The following is a 13,696-nucleotide window of genomic DNA, read 5'->3' on the forward strand; positions in this document are numbered from 1 at the left end:
GGTGCGTGGGGCCTTGCGCCCGTTTCTGAAAAATTGAGTTTATTAAGAAAATACACCACATGCTTCCCCAGCATCGCTCTGCACCCCCCCGCAGCTTCACCCCACGCCCCCCCCGGCACCAAAACGCTCCCCGGGGGTTTCGGCACCATTAGGGGGGCTCAGGCTCCCCCAAACCTCCAGCTCAGATCATCCACTGGTCCTGGTCCTGCTCTGCCCCCTCCATGTCCACCTGCGGCAGGGAAACGTTTGAGCCCCCCCAAAGCAGAGTGGGGATGTGGGGGGACGCGTCCCCCCCGCCCAAATTTACCTCGTTAATCTCCCCGTCGTCAGGCGACTCGTTATAATCGTTCATCTCGTCCATGTCCTGCATGTCCTCATCGTCCTCTGAGTCCTCCTCGCTGTCCTCGTCATCCTCATCATCCTCCTCCTCCTCCTCGTCGTAATGCTGTGGGGACAACAGCTCCAGCGCCTCGCCTGGGGGACACGGGGGGGATGTGACCCCCACAGTGTCCCCCCCACTTCCGACAGGGCTGGGGGACACCCCTGTCCCCTCCATGCGGCGCCAAACCCACCTCGGATGCCGGTTTCCCAATGGGCACCAGGTTGTTGTCCTTCTCAGCAATGCTCTGGAGCTGGGGGGGGTAAACAGGGAGAAAAATGGGGGTCAAGGGGGGGTTGAGCATCCTGACCCCCTCCAGTGCTTCCTGCTGGCAAACTGAGCCCAAACATAATGGTTTTGGGTTTTTACACCAAAAGTATAACCCAAACTTGACGCATCTGTTCAGCCAGATGAGCACAAGCGCTGCCGGTAATTAAAGCTCAATTAAGACCCTCCCCCAAAACAAGGGGACTCAGACCCACCCAAGCGCCGGGGGTTTAATTACTGATTGGAATGATTTTATTGAATTGCAATAATTTAATCACCTAGATACTTTAAAAACAAATCAAATAAATCATTGAAACGCATGGGATTTTGCCACATATTCAGGGCTGTGGTGCCCAAGCACAGAGTAGAAACTGCTGCCCGCCTCCCTATGGAGGTTCATTAATTAACGAGGAGCTGCTCAAGGAGCCTGGAGCCAGCAGCAGGACAAGTGAAAAGGTGATATTAGTTCAGGGTAACTTCTTTCCCTCCTGAATGAGCATGAGAGAGGAGAAGCAAATAGAAATGATTGTCCAGCCTGGCCTGGGATGTCTCCAGGGATGGTTCATCCACCACCTCTCTGGCCAGCCCGGGCCAGGCTCTCACCACCCTCAGGGCAACAATTCCTTATATCCAGCCTCAATCTCCCTCCTTTAGTTTAAACCATCACCCCTTGTCCTGTCACAACAGGCCCTGCTCAAAAGTCTGTCCCCATCTTTCTCAGACCCCAGTGCAGGACCATTCCAGTTTAAGCAACACTGTGTCTAAGTTAACTTAGGCTTCTACTGGAAACTTATACGTTCACTTACATAGAGCTGTTGTCATCACTTAAAAGAATGAACCCTGTCTGCAATCGCTAATCTAAAGATACGTAAATCCTCTCAGTTTTAGGTCGGTCTGCTCATATAACAAAGAAAAGAGTGACTCGCAAAACTACACAAGTTGTCGTCACAAACTGGTCACAAACTACAGGCACCGCTGCCCTTGCAGCTTTAGACATTCGGAGCCAACACGATGAGCTGAGTTTTGCTTCAACACACATCTCCAGACTGTTGGATGAAGTGTCCTGTAGCTGAATGTTGCTCGTTATATGCTAAAATGATTATGAAATGCAATATGCGAATGTGTAACCAACTGGCTCTCTAGGACTGCCCTGAGGAGGGCTACGATTCTGTATATAACGCCCGTTCCTTCTCTTGCTGGGGTGCTGGCTTTATTCCAGCATCCGGACTTGCACGATTCTGTAATAAACAACATCTCGTCTCTGTGTGTTAACTTTGGCTCGTTTCTATGCACACTGGGTAAAGAACCGTGTTTTGGGGATAACAGAGCTGCTCAGCAAGGCCAAGTGCAAGGTCCTGCACCTGGGGGTCGAGAAGAAAGATGGGGACAGGCTTTTGAGCAGGACCTGTTGTGACAGGACAAGGGGTGATGGGTTAAACTAAAGGAGGGAGATTGAGGCTGGATATGAGAAATTGTTGCCCTGAGGGTGGTGAGAGCCTGGCCCAGGTTGGCCAGAGAGGTGGTGGCTGAACCATCCCTGGAGACATCCCAGGCCAGGCTGGACGGGGCTCTGAGCAACCTGAGCTAGTGACGATGTCCCTGCTCATGGCAGGGGGTTGGAATAGATCATCTTAGGGTCCTTTTCAACACAACCCCTTCCGTGATTCTGTGATTAAGGAGTGGGAGGAGCAGAAAGACGGACTATTCTATCACCAAACCCGTGTGAGATGCTGTTCCCAGCAGACACAGCCAAGGGTCACCTTGCTGCACGAGTTATGTCACAGCCCCCGGGACGTTCCATCTCGCTCTCCCACACTACATAGCCTGTTGATTAGAAGTTGAAAGAATTGCTTGGAAATCAATTTTAATCTTGGGTGACCCCTCAATCGCAGAATATCCTGAGCTGGTAGGACCCACAGATCACGGAGTCCAACTGCTGTCCCTGCACAGGACACCCCACAGGTCACCCCATGTGTCTGAGGACATTGTCCAGTCTCTCTTGAACACTGTCAGGCTGGGGCTGTGACACCTCCCTGGGGAGCCTGTTCAGAGTCCAGCACCTCTGCGGGAAGAACGTTTGCCTCATGTCCCATTGACCCTCCCCTGGTTGTCTCCAGCCTCGTAACCAAAGTGCCGGGAGATTCCTCAGGGGTGGGATCTGCTGAGCAGCTCCTGGGACAGGAAACATCCCTCTGGGCCTGGGGAGACCACACCTGGAATCTTGTGTCCAGTTGTGGCCCCTCAGTTCCAGCAGGACAGGGAACTGCTGGAGAGAGTCCAGCGCAGCCACCGAGATGCTGGAGGGAGTGGAGCATCTCCCGTGTGAGGAGAGGCTGAGGGAGCTGGGGCTCTGGAGCTGGACAAGAGGACACTGAGGGGGGACTCGTTCCTGGGGATCAATATGGAAAGGGGGAGTGTCAGGAGGATGGAGCCAGGCTCTTCTGGTGACAACCAGTGACAGGACAAGGGGCAATGGGTGCAAACTGGAACACAGGAGGTTCCACTTAAATTTGAGAAGAAACTTGTTCCTGGCGAGGGTGGCAGAGCCTGGCCCAGGCTGCCCAGGGAGGTTGTGGAGTCTCCTTCTGTGCAGACATTCCAACCCGCCTGGACACCTTCCTGTGTAACCTCAGCTGGGTGTTCCTGCTCCATGGGGGGATTGCACTGGATGAGCTTTCCAGGGCCCTTCAACCCCTGACATTCTGGGGTTCTGTGGTCTGGCTGAACCAGGGGGAATGTGCTCCACCATGGGCGGGTTGTAGATGGGAGTCTTGTACCCAGAGCTGGTTCAACAGCGGCTGAACATGACCCAGGTGTGCCCAGGTGGCCAAGAGGCCACCAGCATCCTGGCTGGTACCAGCACTGGTGTGGCCAGCAGGCCCAGGGCAGTGACCGTCCCTGTGCTGGGACCTGGGGAGGCCAAACCGCCAACCCTGGGGGCAGTTTTGGACCTGGGGGGTTCAGCTGGAGAACAGGAGCTGAGGGGAGACCTTCTGATCTCTGAACTGCCTGAAAGGAGCTTGGAGCCAGGGGGGTCGGGCTCCGCTCCCCAGGAACAAGCGCCAGGAGCAGAGGAAACGGCCTCAAGTCGCGCCGGGGGAGGTTGAGGTTGGATCTGGGAACAATTCGCTGCCGCCGGTTCCCCGTTCCCTCCCCGCTTACCCAGGCCTGGTGCTGCTGCTCCTGCTGCTGCAGTTCGGTCTCGTCCACGCACGGCCGGTCGAGGTTGAACCACAGGGACTCGGTGACGCGCGGCAGCAGCGACGGGAACAGCGTGGACATGGCGGGGGGGACGGGACACGGCGGGACCGGGACGCACCGGGACGCGGACACGGCGGGACCGGCCGGGCCGCGCCGACCCGGAAGTGGGAGACGCCCCGCCCTGCGCGGAGTGGAGACCACGCCCACAAGGACGAGGAGGGGAAAAGGGGCGTGGCCCGGGGAGGGGCGGGTCGGCGCGGCCTGATTGACAGCTGGAGGTGTCCGCCCCCTCCGCTTGGACCCCCCGGAATCTGTGACCCTCCCCGGGCACATCTGTGGCTCGTGGGCATCTGTGACCCCCCCACAGGCATCTGCGACCCTAATTGGGGGGTACCTTCCCCCCCCAGGGCATCTGTGACACCCCCAGGCATCTGTGACCCCCCCCCAGGGCATCTGTGACCCCAGTTTGGGGGGTACGTGTCCCCCCCGGGCATCTGTGACTCCCCCGGGTACATCTGTGACTCGGGGGGGGGGGGGGCTGTGACCCCCCCAGGAGCATCTGTGACCCGTGGGGTATCGTTGATTCAAACAGGGGGGTATCTGTGACCCCCCCCCACACAGAGAATCTGTGACCCCCCCCGGGACATCTGTGAGCCCAACTCGGGCGGTATCTGTCCCCCGCAGGGCAGCTGTGACCCCCAGGGGCATATCTGTCCCCCTGCATCATGTGTCACCCCAGGGGTACCTGTCCCTCCCCACTGGGGGTATCTGTGACCACAATAGGGTATCAGTGACCCAAATTGGGGGGGTACTTGCACCCCCTCAGGGCAGCTGTGACCCATGGGGCATCAATGACCCCAATGGGGGGGTATCTATGACCCCCCCCCCCCTCTCCAGAGCATCTGTGATGCCCCCAGGGACATCTGTGACCCCCTGGGGTATGTGTGACCTCAATGGGGGGTCAACCTGTCCCCCCCCCCCAGGCAGCTGTGACACCCCCGGGGGTTCTTGTGGGGGGGTCTGTGACCCCCATGGGGTATCTGCTCCCTCCCCGCCTCATCTGTCACCCCTGGGGTACCTGCCACCCCCCCGGGGGTATGTGTGACCCATGGGGTATCTGTGACCCCAATGGGGGGGATCCTGTCCCCCCCAGGGACATCTCTTACCCACTGGAGTGTCCCCCCCACTGGTGTCAGGGCCCGGTGCCACCTCCCCGCCGTGTCCCCCCCGGCAGGAGGGGCGGACAAACACCCACGAGTGGATTTTGGCCGCCGCTCCCCCCAGCCCGGCGCTGGGGGAGGGATCCTGGCTCCATGCGGTGCTGGGGGGGGGACAATCCCGGGCCTTGTCCCCTCCTCGGCGGCCAGTGACGTGCCCTGCTCAGTGGCCAAGGGCTGGGCCGCCCGTGACCTTCGCCACCAGCCACGCTCCCCCCCGGCACCCAGGACCCCCCAAGGTAGGAGCCAGACCCCCCCAGGGCCGGCGGTGACAATGTGACACCGCCGTGCGCCGCCACGTGCGCCACGGGGACTTTGTCCCCAGCGTGTTCCTCGGGGTGCCGCCGCGGTGACCCCCCCACGCCGCCGCGGTTCGGCAGGGCCATGGCGGCCGCGCGGGTGCTGCTGGCGCTGCTGGCCTGGCCGGGCACCGGCGCTGTCACCGGCGCGGGGACGGGGGACTCGCTGCTCAACGTCTGCATGGACGCCAAGCACCACAAGACAGAGCCAGGGCCCGAGGGACAGCTCTACGGGCAGGTATTGTCATTGTCACCCCCCTGCACGCACCCATGTCACCCGTCGGGGGGTCACTGCGGGGTCCCCTGCCTGTCACCTGCTGCCACCTCCCTGCGTTGTCACCCCGGGGGTCCCTCTGCTCTGTTACATGCTGCCACCTCCCTCTGGGGTGTCCCCAGGGGGTCCCTCTGCCCTGTCACCTGCTGCCACCTCCTTGCGTTGTCACCCGGGGGTCCCTCTGCCCTGTCACCTGCTGCCACCTCCCTGTGTTGTCACCCGGGGTCCCTCTGCTCTGTCACCTGCTGCCACCTCCCTGTGTTGTCACCCGGGGTCCCTCTGCTCTGTCACCTGCTGCCACCTCCCTGTGTTGTCACCCGGGGTCCCTCTGCTCTGTCACCTGCTGCCACCTCCCTGTGTTGTCACCCGGGGTCCCTCTGCTCTGTCACATGCTGCCACCTCCCTGTGGTGTCACCCAGGGGTCCCTCTGCCCTGTCACATGCTGCAACCTCCCTGCATTGTCACCCGGAGGTCCCTGCTGCCACCTCCCTGTGGTGTCACCCAGGGGTCCCTCTGCCCTGTCACCTGCTGCCACCTCCCTGTGGTGTCACCCGGGGATCCCTCTGCCCTGTCACCTGCTGCCACCTCCCTGTGGTGCCCCCAGGGGGTCCCTCTGCCCTGTCACCTGCTGCCACCTCCCTGTGGTGTCACCAGGGGGTCCCTCTGCCCTGTCACCTGCTGCCACCTCCCTGTGGTGTCACCAAGGGGTCCCTCTGCCCTGTCACCTGCTGCCACCTCCCTGTGGTGTCACCAAGGGGTCCCTCTGCCCTGTCACCTGCTGCCACCTCCCTGTGGTGTCCCCAGGGGGTTCCTCTGCCCTGTCACCTGCTGCCACCTCCCTGTGGTGTCACCAAGGGGGTCCCTCTGCCCTGTCACCTGCTGCCACCTCCCTGCGTTGTCACCCGGGGGTCCCTCTGCCCTGTCACCTGCTGCCACCTCCCTGTGGTGTCACCAATGGGTCCCTCTGCCCTGTCACATGCTGCCACCTCCCTGTGGTGTCACCAAGGGGTTCCTCTGCCCTGTCACATGCTGCCACCTCCCTGTGGTGTCACCAAGGGGTCCCTCTGCCCTGTCACCTGCTGCCACCTCCCTGTGGTGTCACCCAGGGGTCCCTCTGCTCTGTTACCTGCTGCCACCTCCCTGCGTTGTCACCCAGGGGTCCCTCTGCTTTGTCACATGGTGCCACCTCCCTGTGGTGTCACCAAGGGGTCCCTCTGCCCTGTCACCTGCTGCCACCTTCCCATGGGGCCACTGGGGGGTCCCTGTGCTCCATCACCCACCCTGTGGTCACTAAGGGGTCCCTCTGCTCTGTCACCCAGTGCCACCTCCCTGTGGTGTTACCTGGGGTTCCCACTCCCTGTCACCTCGTGCCACCTCCCCGTGGGGTCACCGAGGGCGTCCCTCTGCCCTGTCACGTGCTGCCACCTCCCTCTGGGGTGTCACCGGAGGGTTCATCTGCCCTGTCACCCGGTGCCACCTCCCTGTAGGGTCCCTCTGCCCTGTCAGTGTCCCTCTGCCATGTCACATGCTGCCACCTTCCTGTGGTGTCACCTGGGGGGTCACTCTGCTCTGCCACCTGGTGCCACCTCCCCGTTGGGTCCCTCTGCCCCATGAGGGTCCCTCTGCCCCATCACCCAGTGCCACCCACCCATGGGATCCATCTGCCCTGTCACCTGCTGCCGCCTCCCCGTGGGGTCACCAGGGTGTCCCTCTGCCCTGTCACCTGCTGCCACCTCTCCGTGGGGTCCCTCTGCCCCGTCAGGGTCCCACTGCCCTGTCACCTGCTGTGGTGTCACCAAGGGGTCCCTCTGCCCTGTCACCTGCTGCCACCTCCCTGTGGTGTCACCAGGGGGTCCCTCTGCCCTGTCACCTGCTGCCACCTCCCTGTGGTGTCTCCAAGGGGTCCCTCTGCCCTGTCACCTGCTGCCACCTCCCTGTGGTGTCACCCGGGGATCCCTCTGCCCTGTCACCTGCTGCCACCTCCCTGTGGTGTCCCCAGGGGGTCCCTCTGCCCTGTCACATGCTGCCACCTCCCTGTGGTGTCACCCAGGGGGTTCCTCTGCCCTGTCACCTGCTGCCACCTCCCTGTGGTGTCCCCAGGGGGTCCCTCTGCCCTGTCACCTGCTGCCACCTCCCTGCATTGTCAGCTGGGGGTCCCTCTGCCCTGTCACCTGCTGCCACCTCCCTGTGGTGTCCCCAGTGGGTCCCTCTGCCCTGTCACCTGCTGCCACCTCCCTGTGGTGTCACCAAGGGGTCCCTCTGCCCTGTCACCTGCTGCCACCTCCCTGTGGTGTCCCCAGGGGGTCCCTCTGCCCTGCCACCTGCTGCCACCTCCCTGCGTTGTCACCCGGGGGTCCCTCTGCCCTGTCACCTGCTGCCACCTCCCTGTGGTGTCCCCAGGGGGTCCCTCTGCCCTGTCACCTGCTGCCACCTCCCCGTGGGATCACCAAGGGGTCCCTCTGCCCTGTCACATGCTGCCACCTCCCTGCATTGTCACCCGGAGGTCCCTGCTGCCACCTCCCTGTGGTGTCACCCAGGGGTCCCTCTGCTCTGTTACCTGCTGCCACCTCCCTGCGGTGTCACCCAGGGGTCCCTCTGCTTTGTCACATGGTGCCACCTCCCTGTGGTGTCACCAGGGGGTCCCTCTGCCCTGTCACCTGCTGCCACCTTCCCATGGGGCCACTGGGGGGTCCCTGTGCTCCATCACCCACCCTGTGGTCACTAAGGGGTCCCTCTGCTCTGTCACCCAGTGCCACCTCTCTGTGGTGTTACCTGGGGTTCCCACTCCCTGTCACCTCATGCCACCTCCCCGCAGGGTCACCGAGGGCGTCCCTCTGCCCTGTCACGTGCTGCCACCTCCCTCTGGGGTGTCACCGGAGGGTTCATCTGCCCTGTCACCCGGTGCCACCTCCCCATGAGGTCACTGGAGGTTCCCTCTGCCTTGTCACTCACTGTAGTATCACCGGGGCGGGCGGGGGTCCCTCTGCCCTGTCACCCAATGCCACCTCCCTCGGGGTTACTGGAGGGTTCAACTGCCCTGTCACCTGCTGCCACCTCCCTGTAGGGTCCCTCTGCCCTGTCAGTGTCCCTCTGCCCTGTCACATGCTGCCACCTTCCTGTGGTGTCGCCAGGGGGTCCCTCTGCCATGTCACATGCTGCCACCTTCCTGTGCTGTCCCCTGGGGGGTCCCTCTGCCCTGTCACCTGGTGCCACCTCCCCGTTGGGTCCCTCTGCCCCATAAGGGTCCCTCTGCCCCATCACCCAGTGCCACCTACCCATGGGATCCATCTGCCCCGTCACCTGCTGCCGCCTCCCCGTGGTGTCACCAGGGTGTCCCTCTGCCCTGTCACCTGCTGCCACCTCCTCATGGGGTCCCTCTGCCCTGTCAGGGTCCCTCTGCCCTGTCACCTGCTGTGGTGTCACCAAGGGGTCCCTCTGCCCCATCACCTGCTGCCACCTCCCCATGGTGTCAGCTGGGGGGTCCCTCTCCCCTGTCACCCACTGCCACCTCCCTGTGGTGTCACCGAGAGGTCCCTCTGCCCTGTCACCTGCTGCCACCTCCCCATGGTGTCAGCTGGGGGGTCCCTCTCCCCTGTCACCCACTGCCACCTCCCTGTGGTGTCACCGAGAGGTCCCTCTGCCCTGTCACCTGCTGCCACCTCCCCATGGTGTCAGCTGGGGGGTCCCTCTCCCCTGTCACCCGCTGCCACCTCCCTGTGGAGTCACTGGAGGGGTCCCTCTGTCCCATTCCTTGGTGTCACCTTCCTGTGGGGACCCTCTGCTCCATGAGCCACTGTGGGGTCACCAGAGCGGTCCCTCTGCCCTGTCACCTGCTGCCACCTCCCTGTGGGTTCCATCTGCCTCATTACCTGGTGCCACTTCTCCATGGGGTCACTGGGGGGCGTCCGTCTGCCCCATCACCCACCGTGAGGCCAGCGGGGGGTCCCTGTGCCCTGCCACCTGCTGTCACCTCCTGTCCCCGCAGTGTTCCCCGTGGCGGGACAACGCGTGCTGCACGGCCAACACCAGCCTGGAGGCCCATCGGGACCAGTCCTACCTGTACAACTTCAACTGGGACCATTGCGGGGCCATGTCCCCGAAGTGCAAGCGTCACTTCATCCAGGACACGTGTCTGTACGAGTGTGACCCCAACCTGGGGCCGTGGATTGACCAGGTGGGGCTCACTGGGTGAACTGGGATGGACTGGGATGGGCTGGGGTTGATTGCGATGGAGTGGGATGAATTGTGATGAACTAGGCTGCACTGGGATGGACTGGGCTGAACTGGGATGGACTGGGATGAAATGGGCTGGATGGGAATGAATTGGACTGGACTAGGATGGACTGGGCTGCACTAGGCTGAACTGGGCTGCACTGGAATGAAATGGGCTGGACTGGGATGAACTGGACTGGACTAGGACGGACTGGACTGGACTGGGGTGAACTGGGCTGCACTGGGATGAACTGGGCTGGACTGGGCTGCACTGGGCTGGACTGGGATGAACTGGGATGGACTGGGATGGGAAGTACTGGCCTGGACTGGGCTGCACTGGGATGAACTGGGCTGGACTGGACTGGGAAGAAGTGGGATGGACTGAGCTGCACTGGGATGAACTGGACTGGGCTGAACTAGGATGGACTGGGCTGCACTGGGATGAACTGGACTGGATTAGGATGGACTGGTGTGCATTGGGGTGAACTGGGATGGACTGGGATAGTCTGGCCTGGATTAGGGTGAACTGGGCTGCACTGGGATGGACTGGGCTGCACTGGGATGGACTGGGATGAACTGCAATGGACTGGGATGGGAAGTACTGGCCTGGACTGGGCTTCACTGGGATGAACTGGGCTGGACTGGACTGGGCTGAACTGGGATGGATTGGGCTGCACTGGGATGAACTGGACTGGACTAGGATGGACTGGTGTGCATTGGGGTGAACTGGGATTGACTGGGATGGTCTGGCCTGGATTAGGGCGAACTGGGCTGCACTGCAATGGACTGGGATGGTCTGGAATGAACTGGACTGGACTAGGATGGACTGGGCTGGATTGGGGTGAACTGGGCTGCACTGGGCTGCACTGGCATGAACTGGGATGGACTGGGATGGGAAGTACTGGGCTGGACTGGGCTGAACTGGACTGCACTGGGCTCGACTGAGCTACACTGGGATGAACTAGGCTGGACTGGACTGGACTGGACTAGGATGGCCTGGGCTGGACTGGAATCAACTGGCCTGCACTGGGCTGCACCGGGATGAACTGAGCTGGACTGGGATGAACTGGGATGGACTGGGATGGGAAGTACTGGCCTGGATTGGCTGCACTGGGATGAACTGGGCTGGACTGGACTGGGAAGAAGTGGGATGGACTGGGCTGCACCGGGATGAACTGGACTGGACTAGGATGGACTGGTGTGCATTGGGGTGAACTGGGATGGACTGGGATGGTCTGGCCTGGATTGGGACAAACTGGGCTGCACTGGGATGGACTGGGATGGACTGGGATGGACTGGGATGGGAAGTACTGGCCTGGACTGGGCTGCACTGGGATGAACTGGACTGGACTAGGATGGACTGGTGTGCATTGGGGTGAACTGGGATGGACTGGGATGGCCTGGGTTTGATTGGGATGAACTGGGCTGCACTGGGCTGCACTGGGATGAACTGGGCTGGACTAGGAAGTACTGGGATGGACTGGGCTGAACTGGGCTGCACTGGGATGAAATGGGATGGCCTGGTGTGCACTGGTGTGCACTGGTGTGCACCGGTGTGCGCTGGGCCGTGTCCCCGGGCAGTCGGACACCAGCTGGCGCCGGGAGCGCATCCTGCACGTGCCGCTGTGCCGCGAGGACTGCGAGCAGTGGTGGGACGACTGCCAGGACAGCGCCACCTGCAAGGCCAACTGGCACAAGGGCTGGAACTGGACCTCAGGTCAGCGGGGGGCACGGGGTCACCCCCGCCTCGGGGTCACCCCCACCTCGGGGACACCCCACCTCAGGGACACCCCCACCTCGGGGACACCCCCACCTCGGGGACACCCCGCTTTGGGGACAGACCCCCGTGTGTCCCCAGTCACTCCCTGTCCCCCCCCCCACTGGCTGTTAGCGGGATGAGGGTCACCATGGGATGCACTGGGATGAACTGGGCTGGACTGGGATGAACTGGGCTGGACTGGGCTGGACTGGGCTGGACTGGGCTGCACTGGGATGAACTGGGCTGAACTGGGCTGCACTGGGATGAACTGGGATGAACTGGGCTGCACTGGGATGAACTGAGCTGGACTTGGATGAACTAGGCTGGACTGGGCTGGACTGGGATGAACTGGGCTGAACTGGGCTGCAGTGGGATGAACTGGGATGAACTGGGCTGGACTGGGCTGGACTAGGAAGTACTGGGATGGACTGGGCTGAACTGGGCTGCACTGGGATGAACTGGGCTGAACTGGGCTGGACTGGGAAGTACTTGGATGGACTGGGCTGAACTGGGCTGGACAGTGTGTCCCCAGTTACCCCCCCATGTTGCTGCAGGGGAGGTGGCTGCGTGTCCCCCCAGCTGGATGTGTTTGGTCTGGGGGGGCTGGGGGTCCCTATGGGGTAGGGGATAACAGGGGGGGCTCTGGCAGTTGGGTGGGGGCCCCCCCAAGATTAAAAGGGACCCATCTGGACCCTGACAAGCCCCCCACACCAGGGAATGCCACCCCTATCCCACCCCCCCCCTCTTCTCCCACCCCCACTGGCTGTGAGTCTGAGGGGCGTGGGGTGATGGGGGGTGATGCAGCTGGGGGGGGTCCTCCCAATGTCACCCCCCCCCCCCAACAAAGTCAGCAGGAGCCACCAGGACCCCAATAACCCCCCTACACCCCAGGCAATGCCACCCCCCATACAAAAAACACGCCCCCCTCCCTGCTGGCTGTGAGTGGGGCTGGGGGGGTCCCCATGGGGTGGGGGGTGACAGGGGGTTCTAGCAGCGGGCTGGGGGCCCCCCCCAATGTCAACACAACAAGGTCAGTCCCTCAGGGTTAAGAGGGACCCACTGGGACCCCAATAACCCCCCACCCACGCTGGTTAACTCCACCCCCTATCCCCAAAACACCCCCCACCCCCTTCTCCTGTTTGTGAGTCTGGGGGGGCCAAGGGTCCCCATGGGGTGGGGGGTGACAGGGGGTGCTGGCAGTTGGGGGCCCCCCAGTGCCAATTCTCCTGGATAAAGTCAGCAGGACCCACCAGCACCCCAATAACCCCCCCAGCCCAAGCAATGTCACCTCCTATTCTAAAATAGACACCCCCCCCCCCATCCCCGCAGGCACCAACCAGTGTCCCCACGGCGCCATGTGCCAGAAGTTCAAGTTCGTGTTCCCCACCCCGGCCGACCTGTGCGAGGGGCTCTGGTCGCACTCCTACCGCTACACCCAGCACCGGCGCGGCTCCGGCCGCTGCATCCAGATGTGGTTCGACCCCGCGCTGGGGAACCCCAACGTCGCCGTCGCCCGTTTCTACGCCCTCGGTGCCGCCCCCCCAGTGCTGCCCCCCCTCCTGCTGGCCCTACTGCCCCCCGCCCTCCTGGGCCTGCTCTGAGCCCTGTCCCCAAGTGTCACCGGCCGCTGTCGCCCGCCCTGCGTGTGGCTGGTCAATAAACGCTCCTGCCCAGCCAGGTGTTGGGGGGCTGCGGGGTTGGGGGGGATCTATGTTTTGCCATACGGACCCAGCGGTGTGTGGTATCGTCCCCCCCTGGACCCACACACCCAACAAAGTGGGGGTATGGGGGTCTCCCCGCTGCTGGGACCCCCTCCCCATGGCTTTTGGGGAGTCATGGCTTTGTGTGTCCCATGTGGGGTGCCCTGTCTTGGGGGGGATGTGGGGTGCACTGTCCCCGGGGGAGAATAACATGGGCTGTCCTGTGGTGTGGGGGGGTTTGGGGTTGCACTGTCCCCGGGGGAGAATAACATGGGCTGTCCTGTGGTGTGGGGGGGATTTGGGGTTCACTGCCCTGAGGTGGGGGAATAACATGGGGTGCCCTGTGGTGTGGGGGGGATGTGGGGTTCACTGCCCCGAGGTGGGGGAA

At 62.5% G+C, this 13,696-nt stretch overlaps 3 protein-coding genes across 3 annotated transcripts in view; 2 read left to right on the forward strand and 1 right to left on the reverse strand.

Moving 5' to 3' along the window:
- Positions 1-13,696, forward strand: part of LRRC51 (leucine rich repeat containing 51) — a 37,639-nt gene that overhangs the window by 14,797 nt on the left and 9,146 nt on the right. The window lies entirely within an intron of this gene.
- ANAPC15 (anaphase promoting complex subunit 15) lies at positions 22-4,039 on the reverse strand. The gene is made up of 4 exons (XM_082076297.1): positions 3,809-4,039; positions 573-632; positions 308-445; positions 22-229 (listed from the first exon to the last, which is right to left on the reverse strand). Exons 1-4 carry the CDS (start codon positions 3,926-3,928, stop codon positions 182-184), a joined length of 366 nt encoding a protein of 121 aa, XP_081932423.1. The 5' UTR covers positions 3,929-4,039; the 3' UTR covers positions 22-181.
- LOC309446513 (folate receptor gamma-like) lies at positions 5,195-13,305 on the forward strand. Its single transcript, XM_082066327.1, has 5 exons — positions 5,195-5,303; positions 5,445-5,601; positions 9,623-9,811; positions 11,431-11,566; positions 12,938-13,305. The coding sequence occupies exons 2-5, from the start codon at positions 5,449-5,451 to the stop codon at positions 13,207-13,209; spliced, it is 750 nt and encodes a 249-aa protein (XP_081922453.1). The 5' UTR covers positions 5,195-5,303; positions 5,445-5,448; the 3' UTR covers positions 13,210-13,305.

The sequence above is a fragment of the Streptopelia decaocto genome, assembly GCF_964273445.1.
Source record: "Streptopelia decaocto genome assembly, chromosome: 1".
NCBI classification, from domain to species: domain Eukaryota; kingdom Metazoa; phylum Chordata; class Aves; order Columbiformes; family Columbidae; genus Streptopelia; species Streptopelia decaocto.

Coding starts and splice junctions, on each gene's coding strand:
- ANAPC15 (XM_082076297.1), bottom strand. CDS start 3,928: ATGTCCACGCTGTTCCCGTCGCTGCTGCCGCGCGTCACCGAGTCCCTG. Junction 446..572: donor TTGGGAAACCGGCATCCGAG/GTGGGTTTGGCG, acceptor TTGTCCCCACAG/CATTACGACGAGGAGGAGGA. Junction 230..307: donor ACGACGGGGAGATTAACGAG/GTAAATTTGGGC, acceptor TCCCTGCCGCAG/GTGGACATGGAGGGGGCAGA.
- LOC309446513 (XM_082066327.1), top strand. CDS start 5,449: ATGGCGGCCGCGCGGGTGCTGCTGGCGCTGCTGGCCTGGCCGGGCACC. Junction 5,602..9,622: donor AGGGACAGCTCTACGGGCAG/GTATTGTCATTG, acceptor CTGTCCCCGCAG/TGTTCCCCGTGGCGGGACAA. Junction 9,812..11,430: donor TGGGGCCGTGGATTGACCAG/GTGGGGCTCACT, acceptor GTCCCCGGGCAG/TCGGACACCAGCTGGCGCCG.